Source organism: Pyrgilauda ruficollis, unplaced genomic scaffold, assembly GCF_017590135.1.
Source record: "Pyrgilauda ruficollis isolate IOZ18807 unplaced genomic scaffold, ASM1759013v1 scaffold16, whole genome shotgun sequence".
Lineage (NCBI taxonomy): Eukaryota > Metazoa > Chordata > Aves > Passeriformes > Passeridae > Pyrgilauda > Pyrgilauda ruficollis.
This window is the reverse complement of record NW_024514764.1, coordinates 13,402,347-13,418,578: the sequence shown is the minus strand read 5'-3', so window position 1 is coordinate 13,418,578 and position 16,232 is coordinate 13,402,347. Positions and strand designations below refer to the sequence as shown.

At 62.2% G+C, this 16,232-nt stretch overlaps 2 protein-coding genes across 3 annotated transcripts; both read left to right on the top strand.

Annotated features, from left to right (window-relative positions):
• Positions 1-1,207: 1,207 nt before the first annotated feature.
• FBXL16 (F-box and leucine rich repeat protein 16) lies at positions 1,208-5,540 on the top strand. The gene is made up of 5 exons (XM_041462151.1): positions 1,208-2,186; positions 2,967-3,475; positions 3,789-3,873; positions 4,433-4,496; positions 5,264-5,540. Exons 1-5 carry the CDS (start codon positions 1,218-1,220, stop codon positions 5,410-5,412), a joined length of 1,776 nt encoding a protein of 591 aa, XP_041318085.1. The 5' UTR covers positions 1,208-1,217; the 3' UTR covers positions 5,413-5,540.
• A 2,597-nt stretch (positions 5,541-8,137) lies between these two features.
• Positions 8,138-16,168, top strand: WDR24 (WD repeat domain 24). 2 transcript variants are annotated; one of them, XM_041462134.1, is made up of 10 exons: positions 8,138-8,263; positions 8,866-9,787; positions 10,132-10,309; positions 11,067-11,742; positions 11,816-11,931; positions 13,757-13,878; positions 14,182-14,286; positions 14,360-14,697; positions 15,468-15,652; positions 15,769-16,168. In XM_041462134.1, exons 2-10 carry the CDS (start codon positions 9,307-9,309, stop codon positions 15,935-15,937), a joined length of 2,370 nt encoding a protein of 789 aa, XP_041318068.1. In that variant the 5' UTR covers positions 8,138-8,263; positions 8,866-9,306; the 3' UTR covers positions 15,938-16,168. The 2 variants fall into 2 exon arrangements, with proteins under 2 accessions (XP_041318068.1, XP_041318067.1); XM_041462133.1 differs by having other exon boundaries at positions 8,190-8,336.
• The last annotated feature ends 64 nt before the right edge of the window (positions 16,169-16,232 follow it).

Sequence of the window (16,232 nt, the reverse complement as noted above, 5' to 3'; positions counted from 1 at the left end):
CTGCTCCAGGAGAGTTGGATGAGGTCAGGGATGCTGTGGGAGTGAAAGGGATGGGCAGCAGGGGGTCTAGGCTGCATCCTGCTTCCAGGCTCGGGGACCACGCAGCTTGGCCATGAGCAGAATGCTCTTCCCTCGGTGCCTCCCCCATCAGGGCTTGACTTTCTCCATCCCAAATCAAGCAGCTATAATAATTCCCTTGCTTTAATCTTGGTCTGGGAAGAGCTGGCAGGCAAGAAGGTCCTCAGCTCCTGTCGCTGGTGGATGGATGTGCCAACTACCCCTTGGGCCTTCAGGGGCAGCTCCCTGTGCCCTGCTCCATGCACTGCAAGCTGCATTCCCGTGCTTCACCTCCTTGTGCCCCCAGGGGTTGCCAGGATCAGCTTTTTGGCAGGGTTTGGCTTGGCATTGGCACGCTGGGTGCAGGCAGGGCAGGCAGCAGTGGGGCAGGGCCCTGCGCCAGGCCCCAGCTGGGCAGGGGGAGGGGGCTGAGCCCCCATCAATAATTCACTTCCATATTTATAGAGGGAAATGCGTTGAATAATGGATGGTGGGTGCGGCGGGCCCTTGGGAAGCCGGCCTTGCTGCCACTGCAATATTCATTGGCCCGGTTTTCCGGGTGCTGCCCGGCTGCCTCCAGGCTCCGTGAAGATCAGCGGCGCTACGGCTGGCACAGGCTCAGTGCTGAGGGCCTGGCTGGCACGGTGGGCACAGACAGCTCTCTGCCTCTGCCAGCTGCTCTCCACAAAAATGCAGTGGGGGCTGGATCCCCTCTGCTCTGGAGCCAGACTGGGAGAGCTGGGGGTGCTCACCTGGAGAGGGGAAGGCTCCAGAGACACCTCAGAGCCCCTTGCAGGGCCTAAAGGGGCTCCAGGAGAGCTGGAGAGGGACTGGGGACAAGGCATGGAGGGACAGAACAAGGGGAAATGGCTTCCTACTGGCAGAGGACAGGATTAGATGGGGTATTGGGAAGGAATTGTTCCCTGGGAGGGTGGGCAGGGCCTGGCACAGGATGCCCAGAGAAGCTGTGGCTGCCCCTGGATCCCTGGCAGTGTCCAAGGCCAGGCTGGAACAACCTGGGCTAGTGGGAGGTGTCCCTGCCCATGGCATGGATGTGGAACAGGATGGGCTTTGAGGTCCCTTCCAGCCCAAACCAGACTGTGGATCCTTCTCTGTCTGCCACTGGCCATGCTTGTTTCTAGGCTCAGAGAGGAATGTGAATGCCCAGGGACAAATCCTCATCCATCCCTCATCACGAGGGGACACCAGGGCCATGCAGCTTCTGGGAGGACCCTGCTCTGTGTTCCGGACATGTCCCCTCTGTGGCTGTGTCCAGCAGCCCTGCACCACCTGGTCCCATGTGCCACCCTGCTCAGGGCCCCCAGGATCTCCCCCCTCACTGGTGCCACCACCTCCCCCAGCCATGGCCACCCCCCCAGCACACCCACAGCCCCTCACCCCACACCCCTGTGTTACAGAGAGACCTGTGGAAGATGTCGAACCCGAGAAACGGCGACACCAAGCCCCCATGTTTGCCCCGCAATGGACTGGTGAAGATCCCCACGCAACCCAACGGCCTCGGCTCCGCCAGCATCACCAAAGGCACCCCTGCCGTGAAAAACCGCCTGTGCCAGCCTTCCTCCGTGCCTGCCATCCTCAGCCCGGCCTTAGCCCACCGCAGCGACCTGCCCATCCCCAGCCTGGCCTCCCCGCTCTCCTTGGCCACCCTGGCCAGCGTCTCCTCCCCTCCCGGCGCTTCCTTGGTGGGACTGAACGCCAGCGAAGGCTCGGAGCAGCCCTCTCCAGAGCGGCTGCCAGGCTCGCCCTCGGAAAGGCAGCTGGCCGTCGATGAGAAGATTCTCAACCGCTTGTTCTGGTACTTTTCTGCGTGCGAGAAGTGCGTGCTGGCTCAGGTGTGCAAGGCATGGCGGAGGGTGCTCTACCAGCCCAAGTTCTGGGTGGGCTTGACGCCCGTCCTGCACACCAAAGAGCTCTACAACATCCTGCCCGGTGGAGAGAAGGAGTTTGTCAGCCTGCAGGGCTTCGCCGTCCGCGGCTTCGATGGCTTCTGCCTCGTGGGCGTCTCTGACCTGGACATTTGTGAGTTCATTGACAACTACCCCCTCTCCAAGAAGGGGGTCAAGTCCATGAGCCTTAAGAGGTCGACCATCACAGATGCGGGGTTGGAGGTAGGTGACCCTGCTGAAGTGACCGGGGTGGCTGAGGTGTGCTGGTGGTGGGTCAGTCTTGTTGGCCTTGGGGACACACGCACGGGCAGAGCTTTCAGCAGTCACAGTGAAGGAGCAGACAGGTGGCATGGCCACCCCACAGGTGCTGCCAGCCCTGGGAGGCCCTGCCTGTGGTCTGGGCAGTGGGATGGGTGCAGCCCATGCAGGGTCAGGAGGCTGTTGTGGCTTCATCCCTGCTGCCTGTGGGTGCTGCAGGAAGGCAGAGCCAGGTGAGGTGACCATGCTGCTGGGCGGTGGGTGACAATGGGTGACAAGCTCCGGGAATAGGACATTCCTGTTTGGCTGGCTGCTCCCCAGCAAGGGGGTCACTCAAGCAGGGAGCTGAGGGTCAGATAGAGATGGGGCAATTCAGGGGCTAGGCAAGGTCCCCACTGAGATCCTTGCCCTGTGCCATGGCCAAACACAGCACCAGCTGCTCCGTGGGCATATCTGACCCAAACAGTTCCTGTGCTGGGAGCGGGCATCAATCCTGACCCTGCCAGCAGCACCTGGGACAGTGCTGGGGCTGCACCCAGGGGTCCCTGCCTGTCCCCTCCCACTCCCCACTGATGCTGGCTTGTCCTAAGGCAGGCGTTGAACCCGTGCCAGGGAGAAAACTGGACCCAGGCAAGACTGGGAGCAGTGGGAAGAGCCACCCAGAGGGAGCTGGGGTGGGGGCACAGGGATGCACAAGGGTGGGTGGCAGTGCCTGGCACAGCCTGACCCCCTGCCCCTCGGCAGGTGATGCTGGAGCAGATGCAGGGCGTGGTGCGGCTGGAGCTGTCGGGCTGCAACGACTTCACGGAGGCCGGGCTGTGGTCCAGCCTCAACGCCCGCATCACGGCGCTGAGCGTCAGCGACTGCATCAACGTGGCCGACGACGCCATCGCCGCCATCTCGCAGCTCCTGCCCAACCTCACCGAGCTCAACCTGCAAGCCTACCACGTGACGGACACGGCTCTTGCCTACTTCACCGCCAAGCAGGGCTACACCACCCACACCCTGCGCCTCAACTCCTGCTGGGAGATCACCAACCACGGCGTGGTCAACATGGTCCACAGCCTGCCCAACCTGAGCGTCCTCAGCCTCTCGGGCTGCTCCAAGGTGACAGATGACGGCGTGGAGCTGGTGGCTGAGAATTTGCGGAAGCTGCGCAGCCTCGACCTGTCCTGGTGCCCCCGTATCACCGACATGGCCCTGGAGTACATTGCCTGCGACCTGCACAAGCTGGAGGAGCTGGTGCTCGACAGGTAAAGGGCCTTGCTGAGCCGTGCTGTGCCATGCCAAGCCATGCCATGCCATGTTGAGCCATGCCAGGCCATGCCATGCCATGCTAAGCTATGTCAAGCCATGCCAAGTCATGCCATACCGTGCCGAGCCATGCCATGCCATGCCATGCATGCCATGCTGAGCTGTGCTGTGCCATGTCACCCCATGACAAACCATGCCGTGCCAAGCCATGCCATGCTGAGCCACGCTGGAAGCAGAGGGTGCAGCATGGGGGCCATGGTTTGGGGACACCCATGGGTGACCAGCTGGTCCTGACACCCCGTGTCCCGGCAGGTGCGTGCGGATCACCGACACTGGCCTCAGCTACCTGTCCACCATGTCATCCCTGCGGAGCCTCTACCTGCGCTGGTGCTGCCAGGTAGGTGTGGAACACGGCTGAGCCCATCCTGGCTTGGCACGGCAGAGAGGGCATGGTGGCACCTCCCTGGGGACTGGCCACGAGCTCAGGGTGGGCTCCCGGGGCTGGCTGAAGACCCCAAGACTTGGTGCCAGGAAGCAGAGAGCTCCTGTGAGCTCAGCAGGGCTCAGCCCTGGCACCCTGACCCTGCATCCTTGCCCCAGCAGCAGCGTCCCCAGTCCCGGTACCTGCTGCAGGCTCCCTGCCCTGGCTTCCTGCTCCCTGTTGCACAACCCAGACCCAGTACCCCGGCCCTGCACCCAAAATCCTGCCCCAGCATCCTGCTGCAACATCCCACATCTTGCTCGGGCTCCCCTCCTCAGCACCCAGCCCCCTGCAGCCTGTCCCATAAGTTCCCTGCCCTGGCACCCAGAGCCAGCACACTGCCCCAGCATCCTGCACCCTGCTTCAGGTTCCCAGTCCTGGCACCAGTTCCCTAGCCCAGCTGGGCAATGCTGAGCCCTGTGTTGTGGTTGCCCCCACTGTCCCCACCTCATCCCCATCCCATCTTCTTTTCCAGGTGCAGGATTTTGGCCTGAAGCACCTCCTGGGCATGGGCAGCCTGCGCCTCCTCTCGCTGGCTGGTGAGACCCTGACCCTCTACCAGGGACCGGAGACCCCAGGGGGCTGGGGAGGCACCAGGCATGGGGACAAAGAGAGCCCTGGGGACAGCCTGGGGACAGCCAGCGAGCATCTGCACCCAGCCCAGCCGTTGGGGAAAGATGCACGGCTGGGCTCTTGGGGTGCCGTGGTTTTTGGGGTGGTGGTGTTCTGGGAGCTATGTTCTTGCCATTCAAGTTTTCTGGGGTGTTGATTTTTGAGGAACTGTTCTGGGGGGCACTGTTTTCTGGGATGCTTTTTTTTTTTCTTTAGAATACTGGTACCTTGAGATGTTGGGATTTTAGGTTGACTTTGGTGTGCAGGTGTTTTGGAGCACTGTTCTTTAGCATGCTGGTTCTCTGGGTTCTGGTGGGGATTTTTGGGGTGCTAATTTTGATGGTCTTGGTATTTTGGGCTGTTGATGCTTTAAAGTACTGGGTTTTGTATGCATTTTTGAGTCCTGGATTTTTTTGGATGCTGATATTTTGAGTGATTTTTTTGTAGTGTTGGGGTTTTTGGGGGTACTTTTTTTTTTAGCACGCTGGTTTTTTGGCTTCTGTCTTTTGGGTGTGGTGAGTTTTAAAGTGCTGGGATTTTGAGGTCCTGGTCTTTGGTTGTGTTTGGGGGGATTTTGGTGTTTTGGGATGTCGGTGCCTTTGAGATGTTATTTTTTGAGATGCTATTTTTTGGGATGCTCTTTTTTGGGGGGCGCTGGTGTTCTGGGCTGACAGTGCACCCTGTCCCCTTGCAGGCTGCCCCTTGCTGACCACCACGGGGCTGTCGGGGCTGGTGCAGCTGCAGGAGCTGGAGGAGCTGGAACTCACCAACTGCCCCGGGGCCACCCCGGAGCTCTTCAAGTACTTCTCCCAGCACCTCCCGTGCTGCATGGTGATCGAGTAGCACCGGACCCGGCCCACCCGCGCCCACCCCGACCGCCATCGCCCACCCCATCTCCCTCCGGCTGCGGGGGGATTCGAGAGACGCCCCCGATTCCAACCGAGCCCGGACATCCCCCGCATCGACGCCCTCGAGGGACGCGGGGCTCCGGGGGGAGATGGGGGCAGGCGTCGCCCCCGGCCGGAGCCCCCCCGGTACCATGTAAATTCCCCCCACGCCGCCGCCATCGCCCGTGCTCCTCCCGGTGTCCTGCCAATCCCTTCCGGACAGACGAACGGACATCACGGAAGCCCAAAGTGGGAAGACGACGCTGTGTGACGCCCCCCGGCCGCATCCTGCTCCCCCCGCCCCGGTGCCAGCGGGCACACGGCCTCGCCACCAAGGATGCTCCTGGCGACCAAAGGATGCTCCCAGGGATGGGCCGGAGGAGGATGCTTGTTTTGGGGTGGCGGCGGAGGCTGGATGGGTCCCCTCACGCCCCCGGAGCGGGTCACCGAGCTCACCCCCCCTCCCCGTGCTGCGTGTCCCCTCCAGCCCCCAGCCCCGCCTTTGGGGCGCTTTCTCCCGGTCAATAGGATGTCCCTCTCCGCCCGCCCGCCGCCCTCGCATGCTCGCTTGCTTCAGTCTCGTGCTACGGCAGGTTTCGGGGTACCCGGGGGGACAGTGACAAGTGACAGCCCCAGTTGCCTCTCCACTCGGCTTCACCCCGGCCGGATCCCGCCCTGGCAGCCGGGCTCCCCTTTCGAGCATCCCCGGCCGCCCTGGGAACCACCCTGCACCCCGCGGGGCTGTGGGGGTGATGCCACCGCCGGGGAGAGACCCATCCGTCTGGGATGGGACATCCCGGGGGACCAGGGCCGGGCCTGAGCCACCGGGCCACACCGGCAGCACAGAGAGACCACAGGAGGTGGCACCTCGGACACACTGCCACCGCTCTTCCAGCTGAAAAGCCATCGCCCCATGCCAGCGGCAAGCGGGGCACCGGGGGGACCCCCGGGCTGAGCCGAGATGGGACCGAGCCGGCGCGGGGCCGGGGTGCCCACGGGGACCCAGCGCGGGAGGGGCTCGGTGGCCCCCGGGGCACTGCCCGCCGCCACAGCGGCCGCGGGAGGAGAGCGGGCACGGACACGGACATGGGCACGGACACGGGATGGGCACGGACACGGGATGGGCACGGACACGGACACGGACACGCTTTCGGTTTGTTTTGCCTTTGTACCGGCCGGGAAGGAACTGCTGCACCAACCGCCGCCTCCGCTCCCTGCTTTGTCCGAAACGCCCTTTTCTGACCCCAAAATGGCACTACGTGGCCCTGGAAGGGCTTTTGGGAGTCCCTGGGGCTGCGGGACAGGGCGGCACTGCCGGGGCCCGGAGCACCCTGGCACGGGGGTGGAGGGCTGCCCGCACCCCCAAACCCAGCAGTGTCCCTGGGCACGGGGCCAGGCAGGACAGCGGCACTCAGAGGGTCCCCCCCACCCCCGCACGTGACAGCAGCGGTTTTGGGGTGCGATAGCCCTGCACAAGTCCCTGGTACCAGCTTACACAGACAGCCCCAGCACGGCCCCCGCACCCTCCTCTGCACCCCCCGTGGCAGTGCCCCCCTGCACCCCTACTCCCCTGTGCACCCCTATATCCCTCCAGTGCACCTGAACACACCCACATCCTCTCGGCACCCCCATTTCCCACCTGCAGCCTGACACACAAGGCTCTCACAGACCCCCGATCCCCAGTTATCCCCCTGCTCCCCCATGCACCCACATCCCTCTGGCACCCCCAGTGCCCTGGACCCCACATGTCCCCATATGCACACCCCCACGGCAGTGTGCCCCAAGCCCCCAGTGCACCCACACACCTTGTGCCCCCTGTAACGTTCCAGCTCACTCCTACACCCCCAATGCACCCCATACCCCCTCGGCACCCCCATTTCCCACCCTGATCCCTAATGCACCCCGCACCCCTCTAAACCCCGTTTTCTCCTGCGCTCCCGGTCCCTCTGGGGTGCACCTCTGGCATCCCCGTTCTCCCCGGATCCCACATCTCCCTGACACTCTCATCCCTGACACCCCCCGGAACCCCCTGGTACTCTGTCCCCCTGCACCCCCAGTCCCCAGTACAGCTCCCATCCCTCCAGCACTCCACTTCATCCTAGCGAACCCCCACTCCCAGTGCACCCCACATCCCTCCGGCACCCCCGGCCAAGGCGCCTGTATCCTCCAATTCCCATTTATCCCCTCGGACGCCTATTCCCACTGCACCCCATGTCCGCCTGGCAGCCCCGGACCCCGCATTGCCCCGGACCCCCAAGGCTCAATGCCCCGGACCCCCAAGGCTCAATGCCCGCCATGGCCCCGCGCCCCCACCGCGCCCTACAGCGGGGGGGCGGGGCTTCATACGGGGGCGGGGCCTCTTGAGCGGCATGTGGGTGGGCGGGGCCTGATGAATCTCCGGATCAGGTAGGGGGCGTGGCCTGGTGCAGGGGGCGGTCCGGGGACAAGAAAGGCGTGGTCTACAGACGGGGGCGTGGTCTACCGGCAGGGGCGGAGCAGAGCTGCCGGGAGGCGTGGTCTTGCCACAGATGGGCGGGGCTGAACAGCAGACGGGACTGAGAGGGCGTGGTCAATCGGCTGGAGGAGCAGCCGGCAGCGTCAGGGGGCGTGGCCTGGCGCCAGGGGCCGTGCACCGCCGTCGGAAGGGGCGTGGCCTGTCCGAGGGGGCGGATCTCAATGGCGGAAGGGGGCGTGGCCTGGCAGCGGGGGGAGCTCCGGGTGGCGGAAGGGGGCGTGGCCTGGCCGGAGTTCGGCGGCGGCGCCGGGGCCTGCTCGGCCCGAGCTGCCGGCGCGGGAACCGGCAGCGGGTACGGCTTCGGGAGCGGCATCGGGGCCTCGCACGGAGGGGTCCGGGACCGGGTGGCAGCGGCAGGAGACTCTGTGAGACGGGAGGGGGTTGTGAAGGGGCCCCGGGGACTCTGAGGGGTAGGAAGGGCCCTGAGGAGGGTATAGGGTGAGGGGGCCTCTGAGGGAGCCCTGAGTGGGCTCTGAAGGGCTGGAGAGGGCCCTGAAGGGGCTCTGGGTCAGGAGCGGGCCCTGCAGAGAGGGAAGTGTGGGGTCTGAGGGGTCCAGGGGGCTGTGTGTCAGGAGGAAGGGGTTGTGGAGTATGAGCGGGCTGTGGGTCAGGAGAGGGCCCTGATGGGGTGGCAGTGTGGGATATGAGGGGCTGGGGGTGGCCTCGGGGTAGGACGGGACCCTAAGGGTGCTGTGAGGGTGGGAAGGGGCCCTGAGGAGGTGGGAATGTGAGGTATGAGGGATCAGTGGGACCTGGCAGTGCTGTGGCAGGAGCTCAGCCTGGCTCTGGAGGACACAGCCTCTGGGACCCTGTGATCCCTCCAGGAGGCCTGGAGTAACTGCTGCCCCCACCTCCCCCCGCTAGAGAAGAAGGGTCATCCCCTGGTTCTTGCAGGCTCTGGGGCTCCGAGTGCTCCACGGAGGTGGCCGTGGCCTCACTTCACCCCACCTCGTGCTGCGGACACTGCTCACTTCAGCCACAGCGCTGTACTTGACCTGGATTATCAGCAACAGCAAAACATCTCAAGGTGTGGCCCAGGAGGGAAGAGGGAACCCAGAGAACGTTTTCAGGAACTCCCTGAGAGGAAGCCACAGAGGGCGGCAGGAGGAGAACCCGGAGTGGGGCTGTATCTCCCTCCCACAGGCAGCTCCGTGGCCTCTCACCTCCACGGCCCCTTGATGCAGCCACAAGAAGCCGTGGTCGGAGCCACCAGGGCCCGGCAGGAGCCACGGGAGCCCAGCCTGTCCCTGCCCAGCTCTGGCTGAGGTGGAGCAGGGTGGCCGTGTGGGTGTGCAGGCAGCCTGCTGGAGAGGGGACAGCACCCCGAGGACAGCCATGGAGAAGATGGCCAGGGTCACCACTGCCCTCGGGGGCAACGCGCTGACTGGCCGCACCATGTTCTGCCACCTGGACGCCCCTGCCAACGCCATCAGCGTGTGCCGGGACGCTGCCCAGGTGGTGGTGGCCGGCCGCAACATCTTCAAGATCTACTCCATCGAGGAGGAGCAGTTTGTGGAGAAGCTGAACCTCCGCGTGGGCCGCAAGCCCTCCCTGAACTTCAGCTGCGCCGACGTGGTGTGGCACCAGATGGATGAGAACCTGCTGGCCACCGCCGCCACCAACGGCGTGGTGGTCACCTGGAACCTGGGCAAGCCGTCCCGCAACAAGCAGGACCAGCTGTTCACGGAGCACAAGCGCACTGTCAACAAGGTGTGCTTCCACCCCACCGAGGTGTACATGCTGCTCAGCGGCTCCCAGGACGGCTACATGAAGTGCTTCGACCTGCGCAAGAAGGACTCTGTCAGCACCTTCTCTGGTACAAACGTGGCTGTTGTTGTCCCGTTTCCCTTGGGGAAGCAGAGTTTGGGAGCTTTGTCCTTTCCTTGCTTGTCCCTTCACCCTTAGGAGAGGCAAGGGTTGGGGGCTTTGTCGTTGCCCTTGCCCAAGAGGAGGGTTTGCTCAAGGTGTGATGCCCAGAGCAGGGAAAGAAGGAGCTGAGAGGCATTTTGGTGCCTTCTCTTGCCTCTCAGTACTAGCTGGGTCTGTGTGGGAGATGGAAGACAGTCACAGCGCTCCCTGCTACCCCTCCTCTCTGTGCCATGGCTCTTCCAGTGGGATTTTTAGCTTTGCTGGAGCTCTTAACCTTGTGTCCCCTCCCAGGCCAGTCGGAGAGCGTGCGTGATGTCCAGTTCAGCATCCGGGACTATTTCACCTTCGCCGCCACCTTCGAGAACGGGAACGTGCAGCTGTGGGACATCCGCCGGCCCGACCGATACGAGAGGATGTTCACTGCCCACAACGGGCCCGTCTTCTGCTGTGACTGGCACCCCGAGGACAGGTGAGTGTGGGCCCTGCCAGCCACCCAGCCTTGCAGGACAAGAGACCCTAAAAACAGGATTGGGATTTTGTGGGGGAAAGCATGGTCTGTGATACCCTGTCCCCTTGTGTCAGGGGCTGGGATGTTGCTGGGAGATAGAATTGATTGTCGCTTTGAGCATTTGGGGTGGTGTAAGGGTGTTTGAGGTTTGTTTTTTGATAAATTAGGGGGTTTTGAGGCACTGGGTGTCTTATGGTTGTGTATAGCAGTGTCACAGCAGCCTCTTGCTCCAGTGCTCAGCTTGAGGAAGGCACTGGTTGGCTGCTCTGGGATACAGCTCCATTGTGTTCAGTCATGTTTCCCTCCTGCCTTTCCTTGGGAGGTTGCTGGGAAGGATGTGGAAGGAGCTGCTACAGTGTGCAGGTCCCTTCTCACTCCCTGTCAGGCAGTGCTGCCACTGCTCCTGATCTTGGAGAGGCACTGAAATATGTTCAGAATGGCCTTTTCCTCTCTGCTGTGCCTGGCCAGTGGAAAGCAGAGCCAGAGGGAAGGGATCTGACTGGGATGTGGCTCTAGAGGCGCAGGGCCATAACTGGGGGCGGGAAGGAGGTTCTGCCTGACCTGGTTGTTGCAGAGCAGAGGTGCCAGGGGAGCTCATGGGAGGATGGGATTGCAGCCCAGCTGCCTTCCTGCGGCGTGGATGCGGTCACACGTGTGCTGTGAGCATTTCTGTGCCACGGTGGGGACAGAGGTGAGCACTGATCCGTCCTTGTCCCAGGGGCTGGCTGGCTACAGGTGGCCGTGACAAGATGGTGAAGGTGTGGGACATGAACACGACGCGGGCCAAGGAGATCTACTGCGTGCAGACCATCGCCTCGGTGGCACGGGTGAAGTGGCGCCCCGAGTGCAAGCACCACATCGCCACCTGCTCCATGATGGTGGACCACAACATCTACGTGTGGGACGTGCGCCGCCCCTTCATCCCCTCCGCCATGTTCGAGGAGCACAAGGACGTCACCACGGGCATCGTGTGGCGGCACCTCCACGACCCCTACTTCCTCCTCTCGGGCTCCAAGGACAGCACCCTTTACCAGCACATCTTCAAGGACGCCAGCCAGCCCATCGACCGGGCCAACCCCGAGGGGCTGTGCTACAGCCTCTACGGAGACCTGGCCTTCGCCGCCAAGGAGAGCCTCATCTCCTCCGACTCCAACCGCAAGCCCTACATCGGCGACCGGCGCCACCCCATCTTCTTCAAGCGCAAGCTGGACCCCACGGAGCAGTTTGAGTACATCTCGTCCTCCAGCGCCCTCAGCGTGTTCGAGACGGACGTGGAGAGCGGCAGCATGGACTGGTTCGTGCACACGGCCAAGCAGTACGCGCTGGCCGGCCGGCCGCTGGCCGAGCTCTGCGACCACAACGCCAAGGTGGCCAAGGGGCTGGAGCGCAACCAGGTGAGCTGAGGGACGGCTGTGCTGCAGGGGGTGGCAGCCTGGGGAGGTCTGACAGGGAATGTGCTCCACACAGGTGGCTCAGACATGGACGATGCTGAGGATTATCTACTCCAGCCTCGGCACCGTGTCGTCCGCCAACCTCAACCACAGCATGGGGAAAGGCAGCACTGCCCTCCCGCTCATGAACAGGTACGGGGGTGGGAGCTGCAGGGAGCGATGAGATGAGGGGGATGGCTCCGTCGGGGGGGAGTGGGAACGGCTCCTTGGCTGGGATGGGGTTATAGAATCACATCATGGAATACCAGAATGGTTTGGATTGGAAGGAGCCTTAAAGCTTATCTCATTCCAAGACCCTGCCACGTCCAGAGACACCTTCCACTAGCCCAGGTTGCTCCAAGTCACATCCAGCCTGCCCTTGGACACTGCCAGGGATCCAGGGGCAGCCACAGCTTCTCTGGGCACCCCGTGCCAGGGCCTCTTCACCATCCCAGGGAACAATTTCTACATAAATAACCTGCCCCAGACACAGGGAGCGAGCAGGGACAGCTCTCCCTCAGCCTCAGGCTGTGCTGGTTTGCATGTTGGCATTGTTTGAACGAAGCCATTTCCCATGTTGGTGTGGCCATCCTGGCCTCAAGCTGTGCAGCCTCACACACTGCTCCCTTCTCTCCTTCAACCAAAGTTTGGCCTGTGGTGGGGCAGGGGCTGGGACCAGCTTTGCAGTTACTGAATTCATGAATCACAGAATCTCTAATGTTGGAAAAGTCCTCTGAGATCATTCCCCCAGCAGCACAGCCAAGGCCACCACTAAACCATGTCCCTAAGCACCACATCTACATGATGTTGAACATCTGCAGGGGTGGAGACTCCACCACTGCCCTGGGCAGCTGTGCCAGTGCCTTTCCATAAAGAAATTTTCCCAAGATCCAACCTCAACCTCCTTTGGCACATTTTGAGGCCATTTCCTCTTCTCCCAGGGAGCAGAGCCCGACTCCCCTAGTTCTCCCCTCCTGTCAGGGAGTTGTGGAGGTAAGAAGGTCCCCCCTGAGCCTCCTTTTCTCCAGCCTGAGCCCCCCTCCTCAGCTCCCTCAGCTGCTCCTGGTGCTCCAGACCCTTCCCCAGGTCTGTTCCCTTCCCTGGACATGCTCCAGCCCCTCAATGTCCTTCCTGTCATGAGGGCCCCAAAAGTGACCCCAGGATCTGAGGTGAGGCCTCAGCAGTGCCCAGGGCAGTGATGGTGACCAAGGGCTGGGGATGGAAGAAGTGTCTCGTGGCTGGAGCTGGAACTGCCAGTGTGCAGAGGTTTTCTTCTGGAGCCTTTCCAAGGGAAAGCACAGCCAAGCTCTGCCAGCAGTTCGCTGGCATGGAGAGCCCGTTGTGGGCTGATGAAGCAGGAAAACTTGTTTTTCGTCTTCTCAATGACATAAATGTGTAGGGTGAGGACTCCAAATGAGCTGTCAGACCTCGCAGGACCGGGTTCCCACAGTGAGTGACAGATCCTCAAATAACATCAAAGGAAACAAGCACTGTCCTTGACCAAGCTCTGCCTCCAGCTGGGTGGCTGTGCCTGTCTGAGACACGGCAGGCAGCAGCCTGGGGAGCTGGGCTCTGCTCCAGCCCCATCCCTTCCCTTCTCCATCTTGGTGAAGGCCAAGCATGGTGATGCATAACTAACAGCCAGGCACCTTGGTGCGAGGCAGCTCCTGTTCACCTGCCTCTGAGGGGAAGGAGATGGAGCCAAGAGCCTGCTCAGCTCTGGAATTCTTCAGGGAGACCTTTGCAGTGCATGTACAATGCCACCAGGCTTGGAGGAAGGGCTGTGATCACAGTCACAATGTGTCTTTATTTGTAAGTCAGACAGTGGGGACTGGTGACTTCTGCCCACAAAGGGATATCACCCTATCTCATGTTTCTTCATTCAAATTGCAACTGGACACCTGTATCCAGGCTGTTTGCTGGCTGAAATGGAAACTTTATACTCCTCTGACTGTTAAATGTGGCTTTTTTTCCCCAGCTTTAACCTGAAAGATATCCCTGCTGGGCTGGGCAGCGAGTCCAGACTGGACCGCAGCAAAGGAGAAAGCCGCACAGAGAACATCCTCATGGATTCCTCCTCCACCCTGATCAACAACGAGGGTAACGCCCCTGGCTGGGCACAGTCCAGCCCCACAGCTCTTCCCTCCTCAGCCATAGATAGGCCACAAACTGGGGCATTTATCCTGTGAATTGGGGTGGCTGAACGTGCTGCAGCCCCAGGGTGAAGGGCACCGAGCCCCAGGGCGCTGCAGAAGGACAACTTTCCCCCATGATCTGGGGTGACGGTGACAGCGGTGGGGAGCTGAGCTGTGTGGCTCGGGCACAGCCTGGCATGCTGGGCAGGACACTGGGAGGTGGATCCAGTGGTGTGATGAGCTGATTTCTCTTTCCCTGGGCACACAGACAATGAGGAGACAGAGGGCAGTGACGTCCCTGCGGATTATCTGCTGGGGGATGTGGAGGCAGATGAGGATGACCTGTACATGATGGACCACGAGAACCCGCACGGTGAGCGCACAGGGGGAGGTGTTGTCTGTCCCAGCTGGGTTTTCTCTGCTCATTCCTGCTCTTCTCCTCGCAGCTGAAGAGCAGGAATACAGCCTTCCCCAGGAAGCCTTCCCCCTGCGCCACGAAATCGTGGACAACCCGTCGGCCTTGGACCACCTGCAGGACAAAGCCGACTCGCCTCACGTCAGCGGCAACGAGGCCGAGACGGTGTCGCTGACGCCCGTGGAGTCCTTCTCGCTGATCTCCATCTCCCACTCTCTCTACGAGAACCGCCTGCCCTCCGACTTCTTCAACCCCATCGTGCGGGACACGCTGCTCTTCTACGCCGAGCAGGGCGACGTGCAGACGGCCGTGTCCGTGCTCATCGTGCTGGGAGAGCGCATCCGCAAGGAGATCGACGAGCAGACGCAGGTAGAGCCCCTGAGGGCAGGGCCACGCCTTGCTGGGACCCACAGGGGGTGCATCCCGATGGGATGGGGTCCTGCCTGGGGTTGGGGCATGTCCCTTCTCCTCCAGGCCCTGGCAGGCCAGCTCTAAGGCAGAGTGAGCAGCTCCAGGGTTCTGGTACCCGCCCCACCAGCAGTCCTGGCAGGGATTTGAGGTGGGCTCTGCAGGGCCAGGGTGGGGAGGTGCCATTGCCCTGTTGATGCAGGGAAGGATGCTGTTCCCCAGTGTTGCAAAGCCATTCTCCCACTGCAGGGATCAGAGGATCACAGAATCCTTTAGGTTGGAAAAAGCCTCTTAAGATCATCGAGTCCAACAATTCCCCCGGCACTGCCAAGGCCACCTCTGAACCACGTCCCCAGGTGCCACCTCAACACAGCTTTTAGATCCCCCCAAGGGATGGTGACTCCACCACTGCAATGGACAGCCTGTGCCAATGCTTGACCACCATTTTCCATGAAGAAATTCTCCCTAATATCCAAACTAAACCTCCTCTGGCCCAGCTTGAGGCCATTTCCTCTTATCCTGTCCCTGTTTCCTGGGAGCAGAGCCTGACCCCCAGCTGGCTCCACCCTCCTGTCAGGGACTTGTAGAGTGAGAAGCACACCCTTCCCCCCGAGCCTCCTTTTCTCCAGGCTGAGCCCCCCAGGGGAATCTTGCCTTTGGGATGCAGGGCTGGAGTCCTAAGGGGGTTTCAGGGTGGATGTGGAGACTCAGCTGTCTGTGGCTGTCCCCAGGAGCACTGGTACACGTCCTACATCGACCTGCTGCAGCGCTTCCAGCTCTGGAACATCTCCAACGAGGTGATCAAGCTGAGCACCTGCCGTGCCATCAACTGCCTCAACCAGGCTTCCACCACCCTGCACGTCAACTGCAGCAACTGCAAGCGGCCCATGAGCAACAGAGGCTGGATCTGCGACAGGTGAGGGGGCCCAGAGGGGCTTGTGGGGACAGGGGGATGGGGTGGGTGCCCCTGTTCCCTCTTATTGCCCCCCGAGGGCTCTCCCTGCCCACACCCACCCGAATCTCCTCGTGCAGGTGTCGGCAGTGTGCCAGCATGTGTGCCGTGTGTCACCACGTGGTGAAGGGGCTCTTCGTCTGGTGCCAGGGCTGCAGCCATGGTGGCCACCTGCAGCACATCATGAAGTGGCTGGAGACCAGCTCCCACTGCCCCGCTGGCTGCGGCCACCTCTGCGAGTACACCTGAGCCCCCCCAGGGCTCACCTGAGCCCCCCAGAGCACAGCTGAGCCCCCCAGAGCCCCGCCCCTGCGGGGGAGCTGGCAGCGGGGTGGGGCAGGGGGGAGCAGGGCAGGCAGCGTGCCCTGCCCCATGCCCCTGGCACCGCCCTCCCTGTATTTATTTGTGTAAATAAGGGCTGGGGGGCACCCCCTGCCCGCCGTTTTTTACTGGATTAAAACAAACCAGCAGTTGATTCGAGCCATGACTCCTGTCTTTGCTTCGCCTGGATGCAGCGACGCCTGGGATGGGCCCCGGACCCGCT

Coding starts and splice junctions, on each gene's coding strand:
- FBXL16 (XM_041462151.1), top strand. CDS start 1,218: ATGCCCAGGGACAAATCCTCATCCATCCCTCATCACGAGGGGACACCA. Junction 2,187..2,966: donor TCACAGATGCGGGGTTGGAG/GTAGGTGACCCT, acceptor GCCCCTCGGCAG/GTGATGCTGGAGCAGATGCA. Junction 4,497..5,263: donor GCGCCTCCTCTCGCTGGCTG/GTGAGACCCTGA, acceptor GTCCCCTTGCAG/GCTGCCCCTTGCTGACCACC.
- WDR24 (XM_041462134.1), top strand. CDS start 9,307: ATGGAGAAGATGGCCAGGGTCACCACTGCCCTCGGGGGCAACGCGCTG. Junction 10,310..11,066: donor GACTGGCACCCCGAGGACAG/GTGAGTGTGGGC, acceptor TCCTTGTCCCAG/GGGCTGGCTGGCTACAGGTG. Junction 15,653..15,768: donor AGAGGCTGGATCTGCGACAG/GTGAGGGGGCCC, acceptor CTCCTCGTGCAG/GTGTCGGCAGTGTGCCAGCA.